This window comes from Sminthopsis crassicaudata, chromosome 3 (genome assembly GCF_048593235.1).
Source record: "Sminthopsis crassicaudata isolate SCR6 chromosome 3, ASM4859323v1, whole genome shotgun sequence".
In the NCBI taxonomy this organism is placed as follows: Eukaryota; Metazoa; Chordata; class Mammalia; order Dasyuromorphia; family Dasyuridae; genus Sminthopsis; species Sminthopsis crassicaudata.
Genome location: NC_133619.1, coordinates 329,510,761 through 329,534,085, shown reverse-complemented (window position 1 = coordinate 329,534,085; position 23,325 = coordinate 329,510,761). Strand labels below are relative to the sequence as shown.

General features: G+C 32.4%; 1 protein-coding gene across 4 annotated transcripts in view; it reads left to right on the top strand.

The window, feature by feature from the left end:
• Window positions 1-22,184, top strand: part of EAF2 (ELL associated factor 2) — a 52,585-nt gene extending 30,401 nt beyond the window's left edge. For all 4 annotated transcript variants that reach the window (XM_074301354.1, XM_074301353.1, XM_074301355.1 and 1 more), the window contains 2 exons: window positions 3,485-3,745; window positions 21,705-22,184. In XM_074301354.1, coding sequence (XP_074157455.1) covers window positions 3,485-3,745; window positions 21,705-21,751 — 308 coding nt within the window. In that variant the 3' untranslated portion in view covers window positions 21,752-22,184. The remainder of the gene's footprint in view (window positions 1-3,484; window positions 3,746-21,704) is intronic.
• The last annotated feature ends 1,141 nt before the right edge of the window (window positions 22,185-23,325 follow it).

Genomic DNA, 23,325 nt, shown 5'->3' with positions numbered 1-23,325 from the left:
GAGTAGGTGAAATCAGTGGAAGAAGTTCTTTCTTCCCACCTTCTGATTCTCTGACCATTTGACAGAAATTAATGGGAAAGTATTTTACCAAATGTCATATATTCAGTTTTTTAGGAACATTTCTGTATTGTATGTTGAATTATATATATATATATATATATATATATTATATATTTTATATATATATATATATGTAAAAGTTCTTGATATTTGAAGTTATTGCTGTTAGTGATAATTGTATATACATATGTGGAACCTGATACCAATATGTGAAAAACAGACTTTTGGAATGTCCTGAGTTATGGATTGCAACATTGGTTTCTTCAAAATTGATCACAGCCATATGATTTCCTTGGTATATCTATCACCCAAAGAACCTGGAATCTTAAAGGTTTGAGTATTGGAATTAGGAGGAAAATCAAGTTCAACCTTATTAAAACAAGTTACCTATATATAAGAATTTTCTTTATATTCCAAATCACTCATAGTATTTTCCTCTATTACTTCTTGTAAAATGTTTGCATTATCTTTTTAAGCCGCTAACTTATTAGATTTCTGATGGTTTTGTAAGTTTTGAGAAAAAGTTAATTGGGAGAAAGTATTAAAACCTAACATGATATCCATTTTTCTTCTTTCTCTCTTCCTTATAACTAAGTACTTCTGAAGGGAGCTTTTGTTTTTTAATCTATGATATGTAAACACATCCTCCTTTGGGTTTGTAGCTGTAGGCTGTCTCTGACAGTCTTTTATCCATTTCTCTGATTGTGAGAGTATAATCGTTGAATGAATCCATTTCCTTTCTGGAAGGTTTCCAGCTAAAACCAAAACACTTTCTGACTTAAATATTTTCCCTAAGCTATAAACTGGATTTTGCCTCAGAGATAAAGGATGTTTCCTCTCATCTTTTTTTTTTTTTTTAAATAAGTTTTTGTTGATGTCTTTTATTTTTTATATCATCAAAGTTTCCTTTCCACATAATAGTAATTTTTAAAGATGAAAGGAAGAAAAAGAAGAGGGGGAAAAAAATCAATAACTGATCAATATATAAAGTCCAAAAACATGTATAGTGTGTCACAGTTATGGCTATCCCATGTCTGCCAAAGGGTTGGGGGGGAGGGGAGTATTGTTTAATATCCATTCTTTTAAGTTATATTTCTGCTTTATATATTTTTTTAATATGCCCAATTGGTTGTGTGCATGTGTGCATAATTTTCTTTATTTTTATTTACATTGTTGTCATTATATCTTATTTTCTTTGCTCTGTTCACTTTTCATTCTCTCTTGTTTAATCGAGTTTCACTTTTGAGTACCTATTTTCAATCTCATTCATTCAGTTTTCCATCTAAAATGGTAATGAGGGGGGGGAAAGCCAGTTATTTGGATTACCTCCTTGTCATGATTCTTTGGTTCCTGCTTGCCTTTTCTATGACTTGCTTTAATAGGTTCTTTGTACTTTTTTTAAGAGAAATAATGAGATTTTATCTTTTAGAACACATTTATAGTTTAAAAATAATAATTAAGAGTCCCTTACTATTTTCTTTCTTGGATAGATTTATTTAAGGCTGCTAGGAGATTTCTCTAAGGTCAATGCAAGGTCTCTTTTTACCAAAAAAAAAAAAAAAAAAAAAAAAAAAAAGCAATAGAAGTTTCTTTTTGAATTATGGTTGATTTGTTCCTTTTCTATACATAGTCTCCAACCCAATGCAGGAATCCTCTTTCTGTTGTACTTTCCATGTGGTCATCTAACTTCTATACTCTAATTTATATCACAATCTCCTGTTAATTTCGTTTAATATTTATGATCCATATATGGGTAGATAAACATCTAAAGCCAAAAAAAAAATTGTCCCAAATTTTCTTCCATGTTAATATTTATCTGGAAAATTAAGAACCATAGAGTATCATTCCTATCATCATTCTTATTTTAATTTCATTAGGATATATTTCTCTCTTTACTAATTCTACTTTAGTTTAATGCCTTCCTAAAGACACATTCACAGGGAGCCTATGGATGTATTTATCAAGAGAACTAAATGATTCTTTAGTTTGTTTTCCCTGGGAACATAATATCAAAAAAGTTGTCTGACTTGAATGTCAATTTAGTTTTAGTTTCTTTTTTTTTTTTTTTTTGCCATCGAGAATTTTCTATTAACTCTATTATCTCCCTGTAACTTTGAGTTATTTTCTGCTTCATTCATATTATGGTTCTGTCATTGTCAAAGCACTATTTGTCTAGTGCTAATATTTCACTGATAGAAATTTTTTTGTGATGTTAGCATATTTTAGAGATATATTTAAGAGATATTCTTGAGGCAAGAAGGGCCTGCAAAGAGTCTTCAATTTGGAATTGTTCTCCTTATGTCATGATTTAGCTTTCTAACCTTCTATAAGGTATATCACTCTAGAATTCAGTTCCTAGTAGGTTAAAAAATGCAGGTGTTCTAGACAGAATGATGTCCAAGATCTCTTCCTGCACTATTTTATGGGTTTTTGGTTTCTGGTAGGCTTATAATACAGTTTTTTAAGTCCTTTTTAAAAAGCAAAAAGACTGTTCTCAAACATTAATTTAGAATTAAATATATGTACACTTAACATTTAAAAATACTTAAACATTTAATGAAACTAAACAATTAAAGGAAACTAAATGCCTATCTATTGGGAATGGCTAAACAAGCTGTAATATATGATTGTGATGGAAAACTATTGTGTTATAAAAAATGACAAAGGGAATGATTTCAGAACAAACCTGGGAAGACTGGTATGAACCAGTCCAAAGCTAATTGAGCAGAACAAAAAGAATATTGTACACTATAACAACAATATTTTAATGATAATCAATACTGAGAGACTTAGCTATTTTGATCAATACAATAATCCATGACAATTCCAAAAAACTTATGATGAAAAATGCTATCCATTTCCAGATATAGAACTGATAAATTCAGAGTATAGATTGAAACACATTTTTTAAACTTTATTTTTCTTGTAGTGTTGTGCTTTTTATTATTGTTACAATATGGTTACTGTGGGACTATATTTTGTGTGACTTCACATATATAATAGGCATCATGTTGCTTGGAGGAGTATGGAACAGAAGAGAATGTGGAACTCAAAATTATTTAAATGAATGCTAAAAATAAATAAGCATGATTTTTTTTTAAAAAAATAAGCTGACTTGCTTTACTGAAAATAGTATATCGATTCTCTGTTTTTTAAGTATATCCTTAAATCTGTTTTTCAGATCATTTAGTATATTTCATAAGATGTTAATATTTTAATGTAAGTACACATTTATGCTCTGTGGAATGTAGATTTCTGTATTGTTGATGGCCTATCAATATTAAAAAGTGTTTTTGTTACATAATACCTTGTATCCTATTAATGGATGATCTTACCTGTTTTCATCAAAAATTTCATAGCTACCACCTTTACATTTTCATTAGCTTTCAATTTAAATTTGTTCATTTGTTTATTTTATTTTTAGAACTGAAGGCAGAAGCTAGTATAATGGACCAGATGACCAGTTCTGATAGCTCTTCAGAATCCCAAAGTTCTTCATCTTCAAGTAGTGAAGATAGTTCTAGTGATTCAGAAGACGAAGGGTGCAAACTCTCAAATTCTAGTTCAGTAAAACATGTATCAGGCCATCAGACCTCATCTGCTGAATCTCAACAATGGATTTCTGATATGGAGACCATGCATAACAGATCTCAGGATGGCACTGGACTTCTGATGAATACATTAAGTAAGTTCACCAAACAAAAGAGTAAGAGGAAAATCTCACAGGATATTTTTGATAAAAAATGAAAACAGCTTTGGTGAAAAGCCCATGCTACATAGATCTGCTTGCATATTTTTTTGGGAAGAACAAAATGTTACTATTTTGTATATCTGTGTTAAGCTGTGTTTCTAGATACTAATTCATATTGAATAAACAGACAACTATGAGTAGGTAAAACTGGTGAAATCCAAATAAATTGATAGAAGCACAAGTAAGAGAAAGAGGAGAGTTCTCTAGTGACTGAGGATTAGACTGAACTTGCTAGAGATTCAGCAAAGCCAAGCTTCAGGTTTTCACTGTAAATGTCTAACTTTTAGTCATTTAACAAGCATTTTAACTCTTTGCCAAGAACTGATAGAAGAAGAGTTTGAATGATACCTTGGAGGAGGAGAGATGGGAAAATCATGTTTGTGATTAGCAACCCTGGTCTCAGGCACTTAAACACTTCCTAGCTGTGTGACCCTTGGCAAGTCACTTAACCTCAGCCTCAGAAAAAAAAAAGAAAGAAAATAGTTAATCTAAAAAGAATTTTAGAATTAAAAGAATAAGTTTCAGTTATCCAGAAGATTCCCTTGGATAGACATAACTTCATTCCCTGATAATGCAAGATAAATTAAATATGTATAACAATATATTGAAATAGACTTTCAAATATACTTTATGCATGTGAACTCATTACTTTATAAGCACACCTTGTACTTAATACTATCTATTTACTTTTAATACTATCTATTTACTTTAATTTATAAATAACTAAAAAACAAAATTGCTCTTTATAAAATGCCAGCATGATGACATAGGTATCAAAATTTCAAATTGTCTATATCCAAATTAACAAAATTTTAATTAGCAGTAAATAATAACACTATAGTGGCAGACTTTGACTTAGAAAGAGCTGGAATACTGGTAGGTTTCCCCTCTGCCTTCTCCTCTAGCTTCTTCCATGTTCCTCCATTTCTTAAACCAATATAGAGCATGAACTAAAAAAGGAAATTTATCTAAATTCCTGCTGTGTCTTATTCTGACCTTCCCAGAGGTAAAAAGGTAATATTTATTTAATTTTCCTACACCTATTGAACTAGAGTAAACAAATGTTTTGTTAATGTTAACAAATCATAGACATAATAAGATACTATATCAAACATTTGAAAAAAATTGCATTGGGATAAACTCAGAAGTGAATGACAAAAAAGTTGATTGTACATGAATTTGTGCCATTTAATTAAGTATAAAACAGAGTTTACATTCTTTCTTAAGAAGAATCAGATACTAATTACAAACAATGGCTTTGCAGAAATATAATTCTGTGCCTTTTTAACAATACCATAATAAAGTTTATTAAATTATTTTAATTTATTCCTTAATGGATTTATGAGTTCATTACTAAAAGAAGTCACATTTATCAGCTGGATATTTTAGTGGATATTGTACCACATGAATTCTTTGAGAATAAATAGTTTTGACATCAGTGTTCTATTAGCTATTCCCATTCAGCCCTTTTCATTCCAAAGATTTTTCTCTTTGGCCTGGAAAATCAATGCAAAACAAGATTTGAGCAGGTCTGTCTCCTCTACCATTTCATCACTTATCAGTTTCCTCTAAGCAGTGGTCCTAGCTTTTGTCCTTTTTTTCAGCATAGCTTTAAAATACCCAAAATTGTTCTTAGCTTGCCTTGTTCAGCTTTAACATTCTTGACATTATTTTACAAAATCATTCCATTATTTTGTATTTACCCTATGTTTTCTACCCCTTATTTCCATCTTCAATATGATTTTTTTTAATCAGAAAAAGAGTGGTAAAGTCTCTTTGCTTCCACATCTGATAATTTCCCCTTTTCTTCCTGGTAGAATTGGTTTTTTGTGTGTCTTCCAAGTTTTCTTTAGGAGCACATTTAAAACAGCTAGCTGATTCTGTAAAATTTTGTTTTGTAGGAAGGAAGCTTTCTTTTCTTTGAATCCACTGAAACCTGCTCTTGTAAAGTGAATGGTACATGCTAAATGAAGCAGATCTTTCCTCTTCACTATCACAAATATTAAGATAAAGTGGTCAGTTTGTTTCAAGATTTTTGCAATTTCTACCCTAACAAATTATTAAGTATACTCAGTTCCAGAATAGAGTTAATTAGTAAATCAACAAATATTTGTTAAGCACTTAAAAAATGCTATATATCGTGCAAGGCACTGGTGGGAGCTACAAGGTCAAAAGGAATTCTGTCCTTGATCTTTTAGGGTTGTGATGTCAAACTCACATAGAAGCCCCTGTATATGATGATACCTTCCTGCTTCAAATTGACTTAGAAAACCACATTATTAACATTGTCATGTTCTAATATATATTTTTAATTGTGTTAAATATTTCCTAATTACTTTTTAATCTAATTTGGTCTGACTAGAGAATGTTTTAGGAAACCATGTGGTCTGGAGTATTTGACACCTCTTTACAACATTTTGATAGATGAATAAGAATGTGATGTCTATAAAACAACAACACAGTGATAGTGTATATGTGATGGGAATGGGGGTCATGGAAAGACTTAACAACTGAGAAATCAGAAAAGGTCTCTGGAAAGAAGTTGGACTTCACCTGATTCTTGAAGGGAGGAAAAGGTAGGGTTCCAATAGATGGTGATGAGGAAATTGAGTAATAGAGGTGAGAGAGAGAAAATGACATGTATGAGGCCATTTTGTCTAGAGTTTAGTATTATTTAGAGAGAACATTGATGAGATAATAATAATCCTAGAAAGAGGGGCTGGAATCAAATTATGATTGGCTCTGAATGTCAGAGGAGTTTATATTTTAATATGATAGAGAAAATTTTTCTTATTTTTTCCCTCCTTTCTCAATCTTTGACACTCACTTATCTGGCCTTATCTGTGCTTTACCTGGCACTCACAGAATTCTTTTTTTATTATTATCTTTTTTTTCCCTTTTTTTAATTATAGCTCTTTATTTGCAAGATATATACATGGGTAATTTTTCAGCATTGATAATTGCAAAACCTTTTGTTCCAACTTTCCCCCTCCTTCCCCCTACCCCTTCCCCCAGATGGCAGGTTGACCAATACATGTTCAATATGTTAAAGTATATGTTGAATACAATATATGTATGCATGTCCAAATAGTTATTTTGCTGTACAAAAAGAATCAGGCTTTGAAATAGTGTACAATTAGCCTGTGAAGGAAATCAAAACTGCAGGTGGACAAAAATAGAGGGATTGGAAATTCTATATTGTGGTTCATAATCATCTCCCAGAGTTCTTTCGCTGGGTATAGCTGGTTCAGTTCATAAATGCTCTATTGGAACTGATTTGGTTCATTTCATTATTGAAAAGGAGGACCATGTCCATCAGAATTGAGGATCATATAGTATTGTTGTTGAAGTATATAATGATCTTCTGGTCCTGCTCATTTCACTCAACATCAGTTCATGTAAGTTTCTCCAGGTCTTAGAGTCAATTCTCTATATATTTTGGAAATTACACCTTTATCAGAACCTTTAACTGTAAAAATGTTTTCCCAATTTGTTGCTTCCCTTCTAATTTTGTTGCATTAGTTTTGTTTGTACAAAGGCTTTTTAATTTGATGTAATCAAAATTTTCTATTTTGGGATCAATAATGATCTCTAGTTCTTCTTTGGTCACAAATTCCTTCCTCCTCCTTCCTCCTCCTCCACAAGTCTGAGAGGTAAACTGTCCTATGTTCCTCTAATTTATTTATGATCTCATTCTTTATGCCTAAATCATGGACCCATTTTGATCTTACCTTGTTATTAAGTGTGGGTCCATGCCTAATTTCTGCCATACAAACTTCGTTTTCCCAGCAGTTTTTGTCAAATAATAACTTCTTATCCCAAAAGTTAGGATCTTTGGGTTTGTCAAACACTAGATTGCTATAGTTATTGACTATTATGTCTCATGAATCTAACCTATTCCATTGATCAACTAATCTATTTCTTAGCTAATACCAAATTGTTTTGGTGACTGCTGCTTTATAATATAGTTTTAGATTAGGTACAGCTAGGCCACCTTCATTTGATTTTTTTTTCATTAATTCCCTTGAAATTCTCGACCTTTTGTTCTTCCACGTGAATTTTGTTGTTATTTTTTCTAGGTCATTAAAATAGTTTCTTGGGAGTCTGATTGGTATGGCACTAAATAGATTAGTTAGGGAATATTGGCATCTTTATTATATTATCTCGGCCTATCCAAGAGCACTTAATATTTTCCCAATTATTTAAATCTGACTTTATTTTTGTGGAAAGTGTTTTATGCTTTTGCTCATATAATTCCTGAATTTCCTTTGGTAGATAGATTCCCAAATATTTTATGCTATCAACATTTATTTTGAATGGAATTTCTCTTTGTATCTCTTGCTGTTGGATTTTGTTGGTGATATATAAAAATGCGGAGGATTCATGTGAATTTATTTTGTATCCTGCAACTTTGCTAAAGTTATGAGTTATATCTAATAGTTTTTAGTAGAATCTCTAGGGTTCTCTAAGTATACCATCATATCATCTGCAAAGAGTGATAGTTTGGTTTCCTCATTACCTACTCTGATTCCTTTAATCTCTTTCTTGACTCTTATTGTTGAGGCTAGCATTTCTAATATAATATTGAATAATGATGGTGATCGTGAGCAATCTTGTTTCACTTCTGATCTTACTAGGTAAGAAAGGTTCCAGTTTTTCCCCATTACATATGATGCTTACTGATGGTTTTAAATATATGCTCCTGACTATTTTAAGGAAAAGTCCATTTATTCCTATACTCTCTAATGTTTTTATTAGGAATGGATGTTGGATTTTATCAAATGCTTTTTCTGCATCTATTGAGATGATCAAACACTAGATTATTAAAGTTATTGGCTGTTTTGTCCTTTGAACTTAACCTATTCCACTGATCAACTAGTCTATTTCTTAGCCAATACCAAATGGTTTTGGTAACCGCTGCTTTATAATATAATTTAAGATCTGATACAGTTAGGCCACCTTTATTTGATTTTTTTTTTCATTAACTCCCTTGAAATTCTTGACCTTTTGTTTTTCCATATGAACTTTGTTGTTATTTTTTCTAGGTCATTAAAATAGTTTTTTGGGAGTCTGGTTGGTATAGCGCTACATAAATAGATTAGTTTAGGTAGTATTATCATCTTTATATTTGCTTACCCTATCCAAGAGCATTTAATATTTTTCCAATTGGTTAGATCTGACTTTATTTGTGTGGAAAGTGTATTGTAGTTTTGCTCATATAGTTTCTGATTTTCCCTTAGCAACAGATTCCTAAGTATTTTATACTATCAGTAGTTACTTTAAATGGAACACTCACAGAATTCTTGCTCCTTTTTTTTGATAATGAGTTATAGGACACTCTTTCAATCATGTACTCATATTTTCTGATTCACTAGTCATGGCAGGAGAATTGGAATATTCTTTGCTCTCCACTGAATTTTCAAATACTTTCTATCGTCTTTCAATAGCTTCTCTTCCTTTATGGTGTATAAATTTATTACTTATCCTGATACAGATATCCATTATCTGTCAAACTAAGTTCCTTAGTTTGTTCTTGTTTCTTCCTCAATGTTTTCAGTACTTGGCTTATACTCTTTTCTCTCTATGCTATTTCCCATCCTCATCCTAGGAAGTTTCAACATACATAGTGATGTTTCCTCAAATACCACAATTTCCCTGTTCTCTCTATTAGCTCTCTCTATAACTTACTCTTTTACTTCATCTCAGCAACACAGAGAGATAATCATACCCCTGATTTTGCCATTATCCATAGTGATTTTATTTTCATGTTCATGAATTCCAGAATGCCTTTGTCTGATCATAGTCTCTTTATCATTCCATACAACCTCTCACCCTGGTCTTCAGTTGTCATCTTAATCTCTAATCCCTCTATTTTTCATATGTTTTCTCTCACTCTTTCCCAAACACTACAATCTGGCTTCCAGTCTCATCATTCAAATGAAATTGCTCTCTCCAAAGGGACCGCTGATCTCTTAATTGCCAAATGTAAGGGTCTTTTTCTCAATCTTGACTTCTCTGAAATCTTTGATATTGTTCATCATTCTCTGCTCCATGATACTCTCTGCTTTCCAGATTTTCATAATATTCATCTCTCATAGTTTTCTTCCTACCTGTCTGACCACTTCTTATTCTCCTTTACTCTTATCTTTATCCAGCTCATGCTCACTAACTGTGGGTGTCTCCCAAGGCTCTGTCTTTTCCCTTTATACTATCTTGTTTGATCTCATCAGCACATAACTTCATTTATCTTCTCTAAGTAGATAATTCCCAGATTTCTGTATGGCTTGTCTAGTGCCACATAATTTTTTAAAATGGTTGTTGTATATTTTTAAATTCTCAAATACTCAGTTTCCTGCCTAAACCTTATGTAGAAGAGACATTCTTATCATCTCAGACATCTGAAATTCCACAGTTTGATAATTTAGGGTGCCTAGAGACAAGATTATATCCACAGAAACCTTCAATAAATAATTATTTATTTCATCTAGGGGAACATCTTACCCCTCCAATTATGCTTATAAACTTAGTTCTCTTTATACACATTTGTATTTATTGGTGTCTTGTTGTTTTCCTGTGTCTAATCTTCACAATTAGACTAGAAACTTCAGAATAAGGCCAAATCTTTATATTTCTTTGTATAGGAATACTCAGTGTAGGAAGTGAGATAAATTTTATAAATGCTATGTATGTCTTTCAGAGGCAAATTACTATATTTAGTTCTAAACTCATTACATCTTTTTACATAGAATAATGGTTTCCCCTCCAGCACTGATCTAATGGATTTCTTCTACTCATTGTCCTGTAATCATCTAAAATCCAACATATGCAAAACAGAATTAATTATCTTCACATATATCCCCAAAAGTCCTTCCCAAATTCCAAATTTTCCTATTACTATTGAGAACACTACTATCCTCCAACTTGTTCACTTCAAAAACTTGATTCTTAAATCACACTTAGCTCACATATCCAATTCATTGCTAAATTGTATCATTCATAACACCTCCTGTATTCTCCCTTCTATCTAATCACATAGAGGCTGTCATCCTACTATAGCCCTCATTGTATCTCACATGGACCATTGCAATATTGCCTTCTATTTCCTTCCTCCGGTCTCTCCTGATTTAGATCCATCTTTGACTCACCTGCCTAAATGAGTCTCCTAAGGTACATTAGATAGATAGTTAGACATTTGAAACTGGAGATCAGAAAGGATATTTGGGATAAATGTATAGTTTTTGGGATTCATATACAAAGAGATCATAAATAAATGCATAAGAGCTGATGAAGTCAGCAAGAAGGAGGAAAGTATACTGTATATACTATATAATATACTGTATATATATATATATATATATATATATAAAGAGAAATCACAGAATACAGCTGTGTTATATATCACAGTTAACATGTATGTGTGGATATTAATCCAGCAAAAGAAAGAAAGGGAGGGCTCAAATTGGTAAGAGGAAATAGTGTCATGAATACCCAGAGAAGAGAGAGCAAAAGATACAAACTTAAATGGAAACTAATTAATGGCAAAAATCAAAGAATAAATCATATAGACCATAATTAATTATATTAAAGGTGATGATAAAATGAAACAAACAAAAAAATCAATGATTTTGAGAACTAGGTCTTATATTTCTCAGAACAAAATTAATATCTCTGAAAGCTTATATATTAACAAAAGAAAAAAGACTGATGAACTGAATATACAACTTTTTAAAAACTAAAAAATAAATTAGTTATTTAAGAATTATTAAATTAGGACTTATTTATTAGGAATCATTAAATTCAGAATCATTAAACAAAATTTTTTAATCTTGAAAATAGGAAATGAAAAGATATAGAACTGATAAAACTGATCTTTTAAAAAATAACAGGCTTGATAAACTATTAGATAAACTGATCAAGAGAAGAAAAAAAAACAAAATTACTGAGATAAAAGGTGAATGAGGCAAATTCATAACAAAAAAAATTATCTGCATTATTATGCATAATTATATGCCAATGAAACTGAGAATTCAAGGAAAATTGGTGAATACCTGCAAAAAAACCATAAAACTTCCAAACTGACAAAACAAGAAATAAAGAGCTTACACAACTTTTTCTAAGAAAAAGAAGTCAAGCAAACCAGAAATTCCAAACCAAAAAAAAAAAAAAAATCTCCAGTCACACGGGTTTAGAATTCACTTAGAGTGAATTCTATCAAACATTTAAAAAAATAATTACAGTCAAAATTTACAAAAAATATTCTAAAAATAGAGACAGAAAGCACTTTATCAAAATCCTTTTATGAGACCAATATTGTCCTAATGCACAAAATAGAAACTTATTAGAGAAGGAAGAGAGAGAGATATAATCCAATATTACTAATGAATGCTAATGCAAGTTTTAAAATACAATATTATTTCTACAGAAATGTAGTTAAAAAATAATTTCACTCTTTGTAGTTTTGATTCATTTCAGTGACACAAAGATGGTTCAACATTAGGAAAACAATTAGCATGACTGATCTTATAGACAACAAAGATGATCCCATGATTATTTCTATATACACAGAAAAAAGCTTTTGATAAAATATATCCCTCATGTGTTAAACACCCTAAAAATCATAGGTATGGAAGGGACCACTCACATTATATATTTAAAACCAAGAGATGATAGTGTTTCAAGAAAAAAAAAAATACAAACAGGAATAAAGCAAGAATGTTTTTTCTTCATTTATAAGTTTAATAATTCTATGAATTCCACCTATAGTAATGGACAAAAGAACAAACTTAAAGGTATGCATCAGCAAAAAGGGAACCAAAACTATCCTTTTCAGCAGACAATATGATTATGTACTTAGAAAACCCTAGAAATTAGCTGAAACGTTGCAAGATATAAAATAAATTCACAAAGATTATCCTTTTCTATGCTGTATTTTTAATAATAGTTTTTTTTATTTTCAAAATACATGCAAAGATAGTTTTCAACATTCACCCTTGTAAAATCTTGTGTTCCAAATTTTTCTTCTTCTTTCCCCTGCATCCTTTTCTCCTAGACAGCAAATAATAAAATATATGTTAAATATGTGCAATTCTTATATACATATTTCCACAATTATCATACTGCACAAGACAAATCAGGTAAAAAAGGAAAAAAAAATGAGAAAGAAAAAAAGCAAGAAAATAACAACAAAAAAGGTGAAAAAAATATGTTGTGATCCACATTTAATCCCTACAATACTCTTTCTGGATGTAGATGGTTCTCTCCATCACATGTCTATTAGAATTGCCCTGAGTCACCTCATTGTTGAAAAGAGCCATGTCTACCAGAGTGGATCATCACATAATCTTGTTGTTGCTATGTATAGTGTTCTCTTGGTTCTACTCACTTCACTTAGCATCAGTTCATCTAAGTCTCTTCAGATCTTTCTGAAATCATCCTGGTGATTATTTCTTATATAACAATAATATTCCATTACATTCATATACCCCAATTGATGGCCTTCAGCACAGTTTCCAGTTCCTTGCCACTACAAAAAAGGGCTGCTACAAACATTTTTGCACATGTGGATCCTTTTCCCTTTTTTTGTGATTTCTTTGGGATACAGACCCAGCAGAGACACTGCTGGATCAAAGAGTATACACACTTTGATAGCCCTTTGGGCATGATTCCAAATTACTGTACAGAATGGTTCTTCTGAGTTGTCTTAATTTGCATTTTTCTACTCTATAGTAATTGAACATTTTTTCATGTGACTAGAAATGGTTTTAATTTCTTCCTCTGACAATTGATTGTTCATATCTTTTGACCATTTATCAAGTGGGGAATGGCTTGTATTATTTTAAATTTGAGTCAATTCTTTGTATATTTTTGAAATGAGGCCTTTATCAAAACCTCTGGTTGTAAAGATTTTTTCCCCCAGTTTACTGCTTCCCTTTTAATTTTGTCTGCATTAGTTTTGTTTGTGCAAAAACTTTTTTACTTAGTATAATCAAAATTATCCATTTTACATTCCATAATATATTCTACTTCTTTAGCCACAATTCCTTCCTTCTCCACAGATCTGAGCAATAGTAATCTACTTATTTTTCTAATTTGTTTATAGTGTCACCCTTTATGTCTAAATCATGAACCCATCTTGACCTTATCTTGATATATAGGTCAATGCCTGGTTTCTATTGTACTGTTTTTTTTTCAATTTTCCCAGAAATTTTTGTCAAATAGTGCGTTCTTATCCCAGAAGCTGAAGTCTTTATATACTTTAAAAGCCAGTTAGAAACATAAGAGAAATCCATTTAAAATAACTAAAAATCTATCTAGGTGTTGATCTACTAAAGAACATAAAATTTACATATGTACAATTTCAAAACCCTTTAAAGATATAAAGGGAGATTTAAATATTTGAAGAGAAATTCACTGCTCATGGCCAAAATATGACAATACTACTTAAATTGATTTAAAAGGTTATACCCAGGAACCTTTGTTACTAATGTTGAATCCTAAATTGGGGGAAAAAGTAAGATAAAATAATAGAATTCATTTAGGAGAAAAAATGTAAAATAGCAAGGAAAATTATGAGAAAAAAATGTGAACGTAGGAAGCAAAGCATTATCAGATTTTAAACTCTATTACAAAATAATAGTCAACAAAAAAAATTAAGTATTGATGTAAAAAGACAAAAGTATATCTCTGGGTCAGACTGGATACATGAGACAAAAGCAATCAAAAGTAGTAGTGCAGTGTTTGATAAATCTAACTAAATTAAATACTGAAAGAAAGATTCCACCTATGATGAGGACAGATTGAAAAATGAAAAGAATTGTGATAGATATTAAAATTAGATAAACAATTTATATCATACCACAGTTAAGCTCTAAATAAATACATGACTCACAATTTGAGATATCATGCTTTTTTTAAAACTGAAAAATATAAGATTATCTTGCCCCAACTATAGTAAAAGTTAGAATTCTTAAACAAATAAATTATGTTATTTTAAAGAGAAAATATTGACTAATTTTGATTAATATTAAAACTCTACATAAATGAAATCAATGAAAACAGAATTAAAAAATAAATGGTAGAGGAAGGAAAAACATTTGCATCAAAGATCATTTATATAAGTTTGTTAGCAAAGATATTTAGGCAATTCATACAAATACACCAGGAGTCATTCCTCAATAGATGAACAAATGGTCAAAGGTTATGAACAAAGAATCCTCAAAAGATTTGCAAACATAAATAGCCACATGAAATTAATGTGGCTGAGGTGGAATAAAAATGCTGACCTGTAGGAACTGAGGTTGATTTAATGGGAAACAAGGATTTTTGAGGTAACATTAACATGTAAGTTCCAAGTATAAGCCTAGGGGCTAGGTAAAGAAAAAGACTGTAAACCAGATTGCTTGGTTAATCTCCTTTCCCAAAGAGGACCAAAATGACATTACTATGTTAGAGTCAAGTTAGTGTGTCCAACTCTAGCTGATCCAACCAATAGGAGCTCAGAATGCTCTGCTACAGGTCAGATACAAAGAGCCTTTATGAACATTTGGGGTAGCTTCTCTAACTTTGAGCATCTCCTCTTTCTTCTGAGCTAATTCAATTCTGCTTTGTTCATAGAGCACAGCACCTTCTCTGATGAGGGCACACCATGCTGAGCAGTCCTGTGCCAGTGTGTCCCATGTCATACAATCAATTCTAAAGTTCTTAAAAGAGACTTACATTGCTTTTTCTGACTATCTTGTGAATGTTTGCCCCTGTGTGAGTTCTCCATAAAATACTTGTTTTTGGCAAGCATACATTTGGAATTGTGCTCTCTGCAGCAGAACAGGATGCTTGGCCCTTTGGTTCGAGAACAGACCTCAATGTCTGGCCTCTCACCCTGCCAGGTCATCTTCAGAGTCTTCCCAAAACAATTCAGATGGAACCCATTCTGTTTCCTGGCATGGTGCCGGTTTGCTGTCCAGAGGTACAACAAGATCAGCACAATGGTCCCACATTCAGTCTGGTAGTCAGTCTGGATAACAGTTTCTAGGATCTGGACCATGACTCTCAAAGAAAGCTAAGTAAAGATGAAAGAGGAGAACCTGAAAATGGCAGTGACGAGAAGGAAGCTCATTTGCTCTTCTTTCTGGTCTAAGGAGGTGCTTGTAAGTGTGCATTTAGTGCTAGAGAAAGGAACCTGGAATGCAGTGTCTCCAGGAAAGGACCTAACAGGTTTTTGTGATTGTAAGGAGGTGGCAGAAGGGTGAGCTTAAGAAGTCCAATCTAAAGGGCAATTTTAGAGAAATAGAACCTACTGTTCACAAACCCTAATAGGAGGGGAGGGTAGAATTAGATAAGGAGCCAGGAGGAGTAGTGATAATATGGATCCATGAGACATGAAGAGTGATTGAAGGGAAGAGACTCTCTGTGATCTGGTAGAGCAGTATTGCTTTCATTTTTTTTCCTCCAGCTTTTGAAAGGTGCTATCACAATTTGTGAACTCATGAACTATTTTGGTTCTATTGCAATCTTGAATTGAACTATTGCAAATATCTAGTTAGGTGTAGTCCCCCAAGACTTCCATGCCATAATATTTCCTGAATATCTCGTCTGTTTATTCTTTCTGTCTCTGTAGCACATAGTAATGAGGGAAAGGAAAGGGGGAACCCCGTTTGTCGGCGCATAGATAGTAAGATAATCCCATGAGGCGCAGTGTCCCCTGTAAATGAATTTACAGGCCCAAAAATCTAGATTGCTAAATAAAAGGCTTATTGTAGAAATTTGGAAGTAAAGCTCAGTTAGAAAGATTCCAGGGCCAGAGGTGGCTGTTGGGCAGGCAGGAACCCTTAACATGGCCGGAAGGATACCATGTGTTGGAGGGAAGGGCTCCTGCAAAGAGAGAGCTCCAACTTGGCTCTATTATACCTAGAAGGGGATTGTGGGCGGTACCCCCACGTTCTTGGCAGGCTTTTCAGATAGCTCAGATCCTGTGGGGGCTGGGGGAAGCTGAGCTGATGGTGGGGGCTGGGCCCAGATATTCAAAAGAGTGCTTTTAACCAGGATTTGTGAATCAAGGTCAACCATGGGGGTTGGACAGTCAGAGAGGAATCTTAAAGGGACTTCAACCTCTATCAATAGTACCCTCTTCTGAATGAGATATGCCCTTCCAGAATGACATTTTAGTCATGGATCTCATTTTCCATGTCTCAGTGATAGCTGTCAGATCAAATTTTCCTCATTATCTTAAGATCTCTAGTTCATTTTATTTTATACTCATATTTTGTGTATTTGCATATAATAACATTCCTTTTGGGAATTTTATCTCCTAAGAATTACTGGGCTTCTCTGCTACTGTCCTTTCTATATAGTAGCTATTCTTTGGTATATGATATAGAAAATGTACACATAGGGATTTTTATCTTTCCCTTCAAGTTTAAATCCCTTCCCTCACTTTTTTTGGACTCAGATCCTGGAAGGCTACAGGTACCCTAGTCATCTTTGGCCATTGGGAGATTGTGCTGGTTTTGCTAGGGTGAGGAGACAAGGCTTTCCTCTTTGCCTGAATTTTTTATTCTGAAAAGTTGAAGATTGAGGGTAAAGAAACCACTTATAATTTAATGGGTTTCTTGATCATTATTTATTTTGGTGCATACTTCAGGGTTTTGCTGGAATAGGTAAGAGGTAGCTGGTCAGTTTGTTTACTATTCAGGCAGCCATTTTTCAGGAGTCCCACAAGTTAAATTCTCACATTACAATAACAATTACAATAACAAAGAAAAATATAGCTGGGCGAAATATCGAAATAACATGATAAGGAATAATAAAGATCACAGAAAAGATTAGAAACATTGGCATATAACTTTTTTTTATTTGCTTTTTATTTACAAGACATATGCATGGGTAATTTTTCAGCATTGACAATTGCAAAACCTTTGTTTCAACTTTAACCCCTCCTTCCCCTCACCCTCTCCCCCAGAAGGCAGGTTGACCAATACAGGTTAAATATGTTAAAGTATATGTTAAATACAATATATATATACACATGTCCATACAGTTATTTGGCATGTAACTTTTAAAAAATTAAAAATCACCTAAGATTTTACCCAGAATTATCTAGTCAACAAAATTCCATATCTTCTATGGAAACAGGAAATGAATATGTTAGAAAGAAAAGGACGTCAGCCATTTTTCTAAGAATCTTATCCATTTTAAGGAAGCTTTTGAACATCAAACAAATCTCTTTTTTAAAAAAATAGCTAAGCATTTAAAAATATTTGTATTTCTCAATTCAACATAAATCCCTTGCTCAAAAAATTTGAAAACCCACAGAGCTTTACAAAAGCATAGATTACATAAATTTTTATCATAACAGAGGAAAAGAAGGGAAAATATCCAAGAAAAAGATAACAGAAGGTAGTATATGTTCATGATTAACAATAGGAGAAGTCCAAGCAAAAGAGATGCATAGTTATTAATATAACAAAAGAACTGTGTTTTAATTTTTTTTTAAATAAAGTTTTGATTAGTAATAGAAAGAATGAGTAAGAAATTGTGCCATAACTTTTGGTAAAAATGACCAAAGAAATGAGAACCTGGGCAGCTGGGTGGCGCAGTGGATTAGAGTAGCAGCCCTGAAGTCAAGAGGATCTGAGTTCAAATGTGCCTCAGATATTAAATACTTCCTGGCTGTGTGACCCTGGGCAAGTCACTTAATCCCAACTGCCTCAGCAAAAAAAGAAAATGAAGAAATAATTTTCCTTGAAGCTATTTTGGGATCGATCTCTTTCCATATCTGCCTATAGGCGTTTCTTCTCTCATCAACCACTGCTGTTCTGGATTCCACTACTGACTCTGAGTTTGTCTAGACTCACATTGGTGTCCAAGCACTCATATCTCAGAATACTTGTTTACCTAATGTAAAGGGTTAGAACTGTGCAAATGCACTTTGGATAATGACAATGATGAGACATCATACCAAAATCTGTGGGATGCAGCTAAAGCAGTAATAAGGGGAAATTTTATATCTTTAGAGGCTTATTTGAAGAAAATGGAGAAAGAGAAGATTAACGAATTGGGCTTGCAACTTAAAAAGCTAGAAAAAGACCAAATTAAAAACCCCCAACCAAAAATTAAACTTGAAATACAAAAATTAAAAGGAGAACTCAATAATATTGAAAGTAAAAAAACTATTGAATTAATCAATAAAACCAAGAGTTGGTTTTATGAAAAAGCCAATAAAATAGATAAACCTTTGGTAAATCTGATCAGAAAAAAGAAAGAGGAAAATCAAATTGTTAGTCTTACAAATGAAAAGGGGGATATTTCCACCAATGAAGAGGGAATTAGAGAAATAATAAGGAGTTACTTTGCCCAACTTTATGCCAATAAATTTGATAACTTAAGTGAAATGGATGACTTCCTCCAAAAATATAGGCTTCCTAGATTAACAGAGGAGGAGATAAATTGCTTAAATAGTCCCATTTCAGAAAAAGAAATAGAAAAAGCTATTAATCAACTCCTCAGGAAAAAATCCCCAGGACCAGATGGATTTACATGTGAATTCTACCAAACATTTAAAGAACAATTAGCCCCAATGCTATATAAACTATTTGAAAAAATAGGGGATGAAGGAGTCCTACCAAACTCCTTTTATGACACAGACATGGTACTGATACCTAAACACTCTCACTCTCTCTCTCTCTCTCTCTCTCTCTCTCTCCCCCCCCCCTCTCTCTCCTCCCCCTCCTCTCTCTCTCTCTCTCTCTCTCTCTCTCTCTCCCCCCCCCCCTCTCTCCCTCTCTCTCTCCCTCTCTTCCTCTCTCTCTCAGTTTGAGGGAGGAAGGCGTGTGTGAGATTGCTAGATCTAATCCCCTGACCTTGACCATAAAAGATCAAGAATAAAGACGGTTTAGTGATCCTGACTCCTGCTGATTTCTTGGAAGACAGAGTTCCAGCAACCTAAAATTAGGGAAGAATAAACATAAAAGAAACAGACTTATCGTTTGTTTACATACCTGTCAGATGGATGGGCAACAGCTCTTTTCTATCACTTGGTAGCTCACAGAAGTCCTTACTTTTCTTACTGTGAGGACATAAAAATAGAGTAAGATAGTATTGGATCATAGCAATTTTTGAGCTGTCAGCTCTTCTGGAGCTATGTCATCACACAGTGTCAGCTTCTCAGTCATTCAGGTTTTCTCCTTTAAGGATTTTTCAGAGTTTTGGGGTTTCCTCATCATTTTTGTTAAGAGATGTTTAAAATATAGTAATAGAAAAACTCCTACCAGAATATGATTAAAAAGTATACATTTTTTTTAAAAAGGTTAATATATTTTATAGGGCAGCTAGATTGGTGCAGTGAATAGAATGCCAGCTATGAAGTTAGGAATTCTCATTTTACTGAGTTCAAATGTAGCTTCAGATACTCTGTGATTTTGAGCAAGTCACTTAACGCTATTTGCCTCAGTTTTCTCATCTGTAAAATGATCTGGAGAAGGAAAATGGCAAACTACCCCAGTATCTTTTCCAAGAAAATCCCAAACCAGGTTAAAACAGTCGAACATGCCTGAATAACAATATTTTATGCAATACAGAAGTATTCCATTAAAGAGAAAAGCGTTAATAAATAAGGATGCCCACTCCCACTATTCCTGTTTAACATAGTTTTAGAAATAAAATCTCATTAATGATAAAGCATTTAAAAAAATAAGGAATAATGAAAAAGTTAAAATACTCAATTTGCAGATGACATTATTTAGAATACTTGATACTCAACAAAAGGAATGAGCTCAATAAATTACTTTAAAAGTAGCAAGATGCAATATAGACCTAAAATCATCTGCTTCTTATACCAGTACTAGTGGGAGCCAAGGAAAAATTGATAGAGAAATGTTCTTTATTCTAATAATCAAATAGCTCAGATATTTGAACATTAATTTATTAAAACATACTAAGACAAATTCAAAATTATTTAGATAAAAATCAAGGAAGAATGAAACAAATGAAAGGCCATCTATAATTCTGAATCAAATCTGCCCATTTAATGAGCCATAATTTTGATTAATAATGCTTCAGTCTACCTATTAAGAGATATATTCTGAAGATATTAAGTCCATCAAAAATGAATTATCAATTGTCAGATTGAACAAATTTAAGGAAATGGAAATATTAATAAACTTATATGGCCAATTAAGACTCTATTAGGTGACTTCACAAAATTGAAGTCATAAAATTCATAAGGAAAAATAGTCAAGAATATCAAGAACAAATGTAAAAAATGTGTCAGGGAACTATATTAGGTAACTTTTCAATGCTACTTTCCTGATCTCACAAGCAATAATAATGAGGATCAGTAATAGCATCCCGTTGCTGAACCACTTCTAACCTACCAGCCTAGGATCACTCTCTAAAGAATAATACTCCTTGGCAGGAAGCACTGTATTGTTGATAATTATCAGGTAAGTACAACTTCAGTCTTAGTTTCAAAACAATGTAAGATGTTCATCTAAACTAGATGTTCCTTAGTTCCTCTGATGGTTTCTCAATAAAAAAAAGAAAGAGAATCAAAAGTATAATACATAAAGAATATTTTTATTTTATAATACATTGGTGATATATTGATAACATGAACTAAAATGACAAAAATAGATATTATGTGATATATCTAAACTAACATTAGACAAGTAGCAAATTTGAACACTTCAAATTTTGAAATAAGCAAATTAATTTTTAAATGTAATAAGGTATTTTAAGTACTTTGTAAAAATATAAAGCTCTATGTAAATATTAGTGTTGTAATATTAGTTGAAAATAATGAGCTGTAAATTCACATTTTACCTGATCTTATCTGTTCTATATTAATGGCATTTAAAAAAACATCAATGTAATTAATTTTCCTATTTCTTTTTTATTTTAGGAAATGATTTGCAACTGAGTGAATCAGGAAGTGACAGTGATGAATGAAAAAAAAAAACATACCTCAACATAAATATTTTTAAAATATTAGAATATGAGAGAATTTGTTTTGCACCAAGAATAAAATTTCTCAAGACTAAAAACTGTCTCAATTTTCATAATAATGGAAATGTAATTTGAATCTTAATTTTCTGCTAATATGTGGAAACAATACACATTAATCGCTTTAGTATTTTTGTTTTCTAAAGGACTAAATTCACACTAAAATATGAAGTGAAATGTTGATTATATTTTATATTTGCTATCTGCTATTCTTGAAATTTTGTTTGGTAATAATTAAATAAATGTATATAGATATAAGGTGAAACAAACTGCATGGATCAGAGAAAACAATTTGTTCATTCCTCTTACAGAGTCATCAGATGATTCCTTATTTGTTTTTTGGGATAAAAAATAAACAGCTTAATGTCAAAAAGCTAAATTTTGTTTCCTTTATGTGCATCAACCTTCCAAGAACACTTTCTCCAGAGACTTTTCAAGTTTCTATTTGAACTTCTTCAGCAACCAAATTCCCTGCAAGTTCCTTCCAAAATCCTGTTAACTTTTATTATGCACCTGCTGTGTGCTAGGCTACTAAGTGCTGGGGATTCAAACACAAATAAAACAAATAAAACCCCTCCCTCCCCCCAGGATCTTAATTTATTTATTTATTTTTTTTTATTCATTTTTCCAAATTATCCCCTCCCTCCCTCCACTCCCTCCCCCCTATGGCAGGTAATCCCATACATTTTACATGTGTTACAATATAACCTAGATACAATATATGTGTATAAATACCATTTTCTTGTTGCACATTAATTATTAGCTTCCGAAGGTATAAGTAACCTGGGTAGATAGACAGTAGTGCTAACAATTTACATTCACTTCCCAGTGTTCCTTCTCTGGGTATAGTTATTTGTGTCCATCATTGATCAACTGGAAGTGAGTTGGATCTTCTTTATGTTGAAGATTTCCACTTCCATCAGAATACATCCTCATACAGTATTGTTGTTGTACAGTGATCTTCTGGTTCTGCTCATTTCACTCAGCAACAGTTGATTTAAGTCTCTCCAAGCCTCTCTGTATTCCTCCTGCTGGTCATTTCTTACAGAACAATAATATTCCATAACCTTCATATACCATAATTTACCCAACCATTCTCCAATTGATGGACATCCATTCAACTTCCAGTTTCTAGCTACAACAAAAAGAGCTGCCACAAATATTTTGGCACATACAGGTCCCTTTCCGCTCTTTAGTATTTCTTTGGGATATAATCCCAATAACAGCAATGCTGGGTCAAAGGGTATGCACAGTTTGACAACTTTTTGGGCATAGTTCCAAATTGCTCTCCAGAATGGCTGGATTCGTTCACAACTCCACCAACAATGTATCAGTGTCCCAGTTTTCCCACATCCCCTCCAACATTCATCATTATTTGTTCCTGTCATCTTAGCCAATCTGACAGGTGTGTAGTGGTATCTCAGAGTTGTCTTAATTTGCATTTCTCTGATCAGTAGTGATTTGGAACACTTTTTCATATGAGTGGAAATAGTTTCAATTTCATCATCTGAGAACTGTCT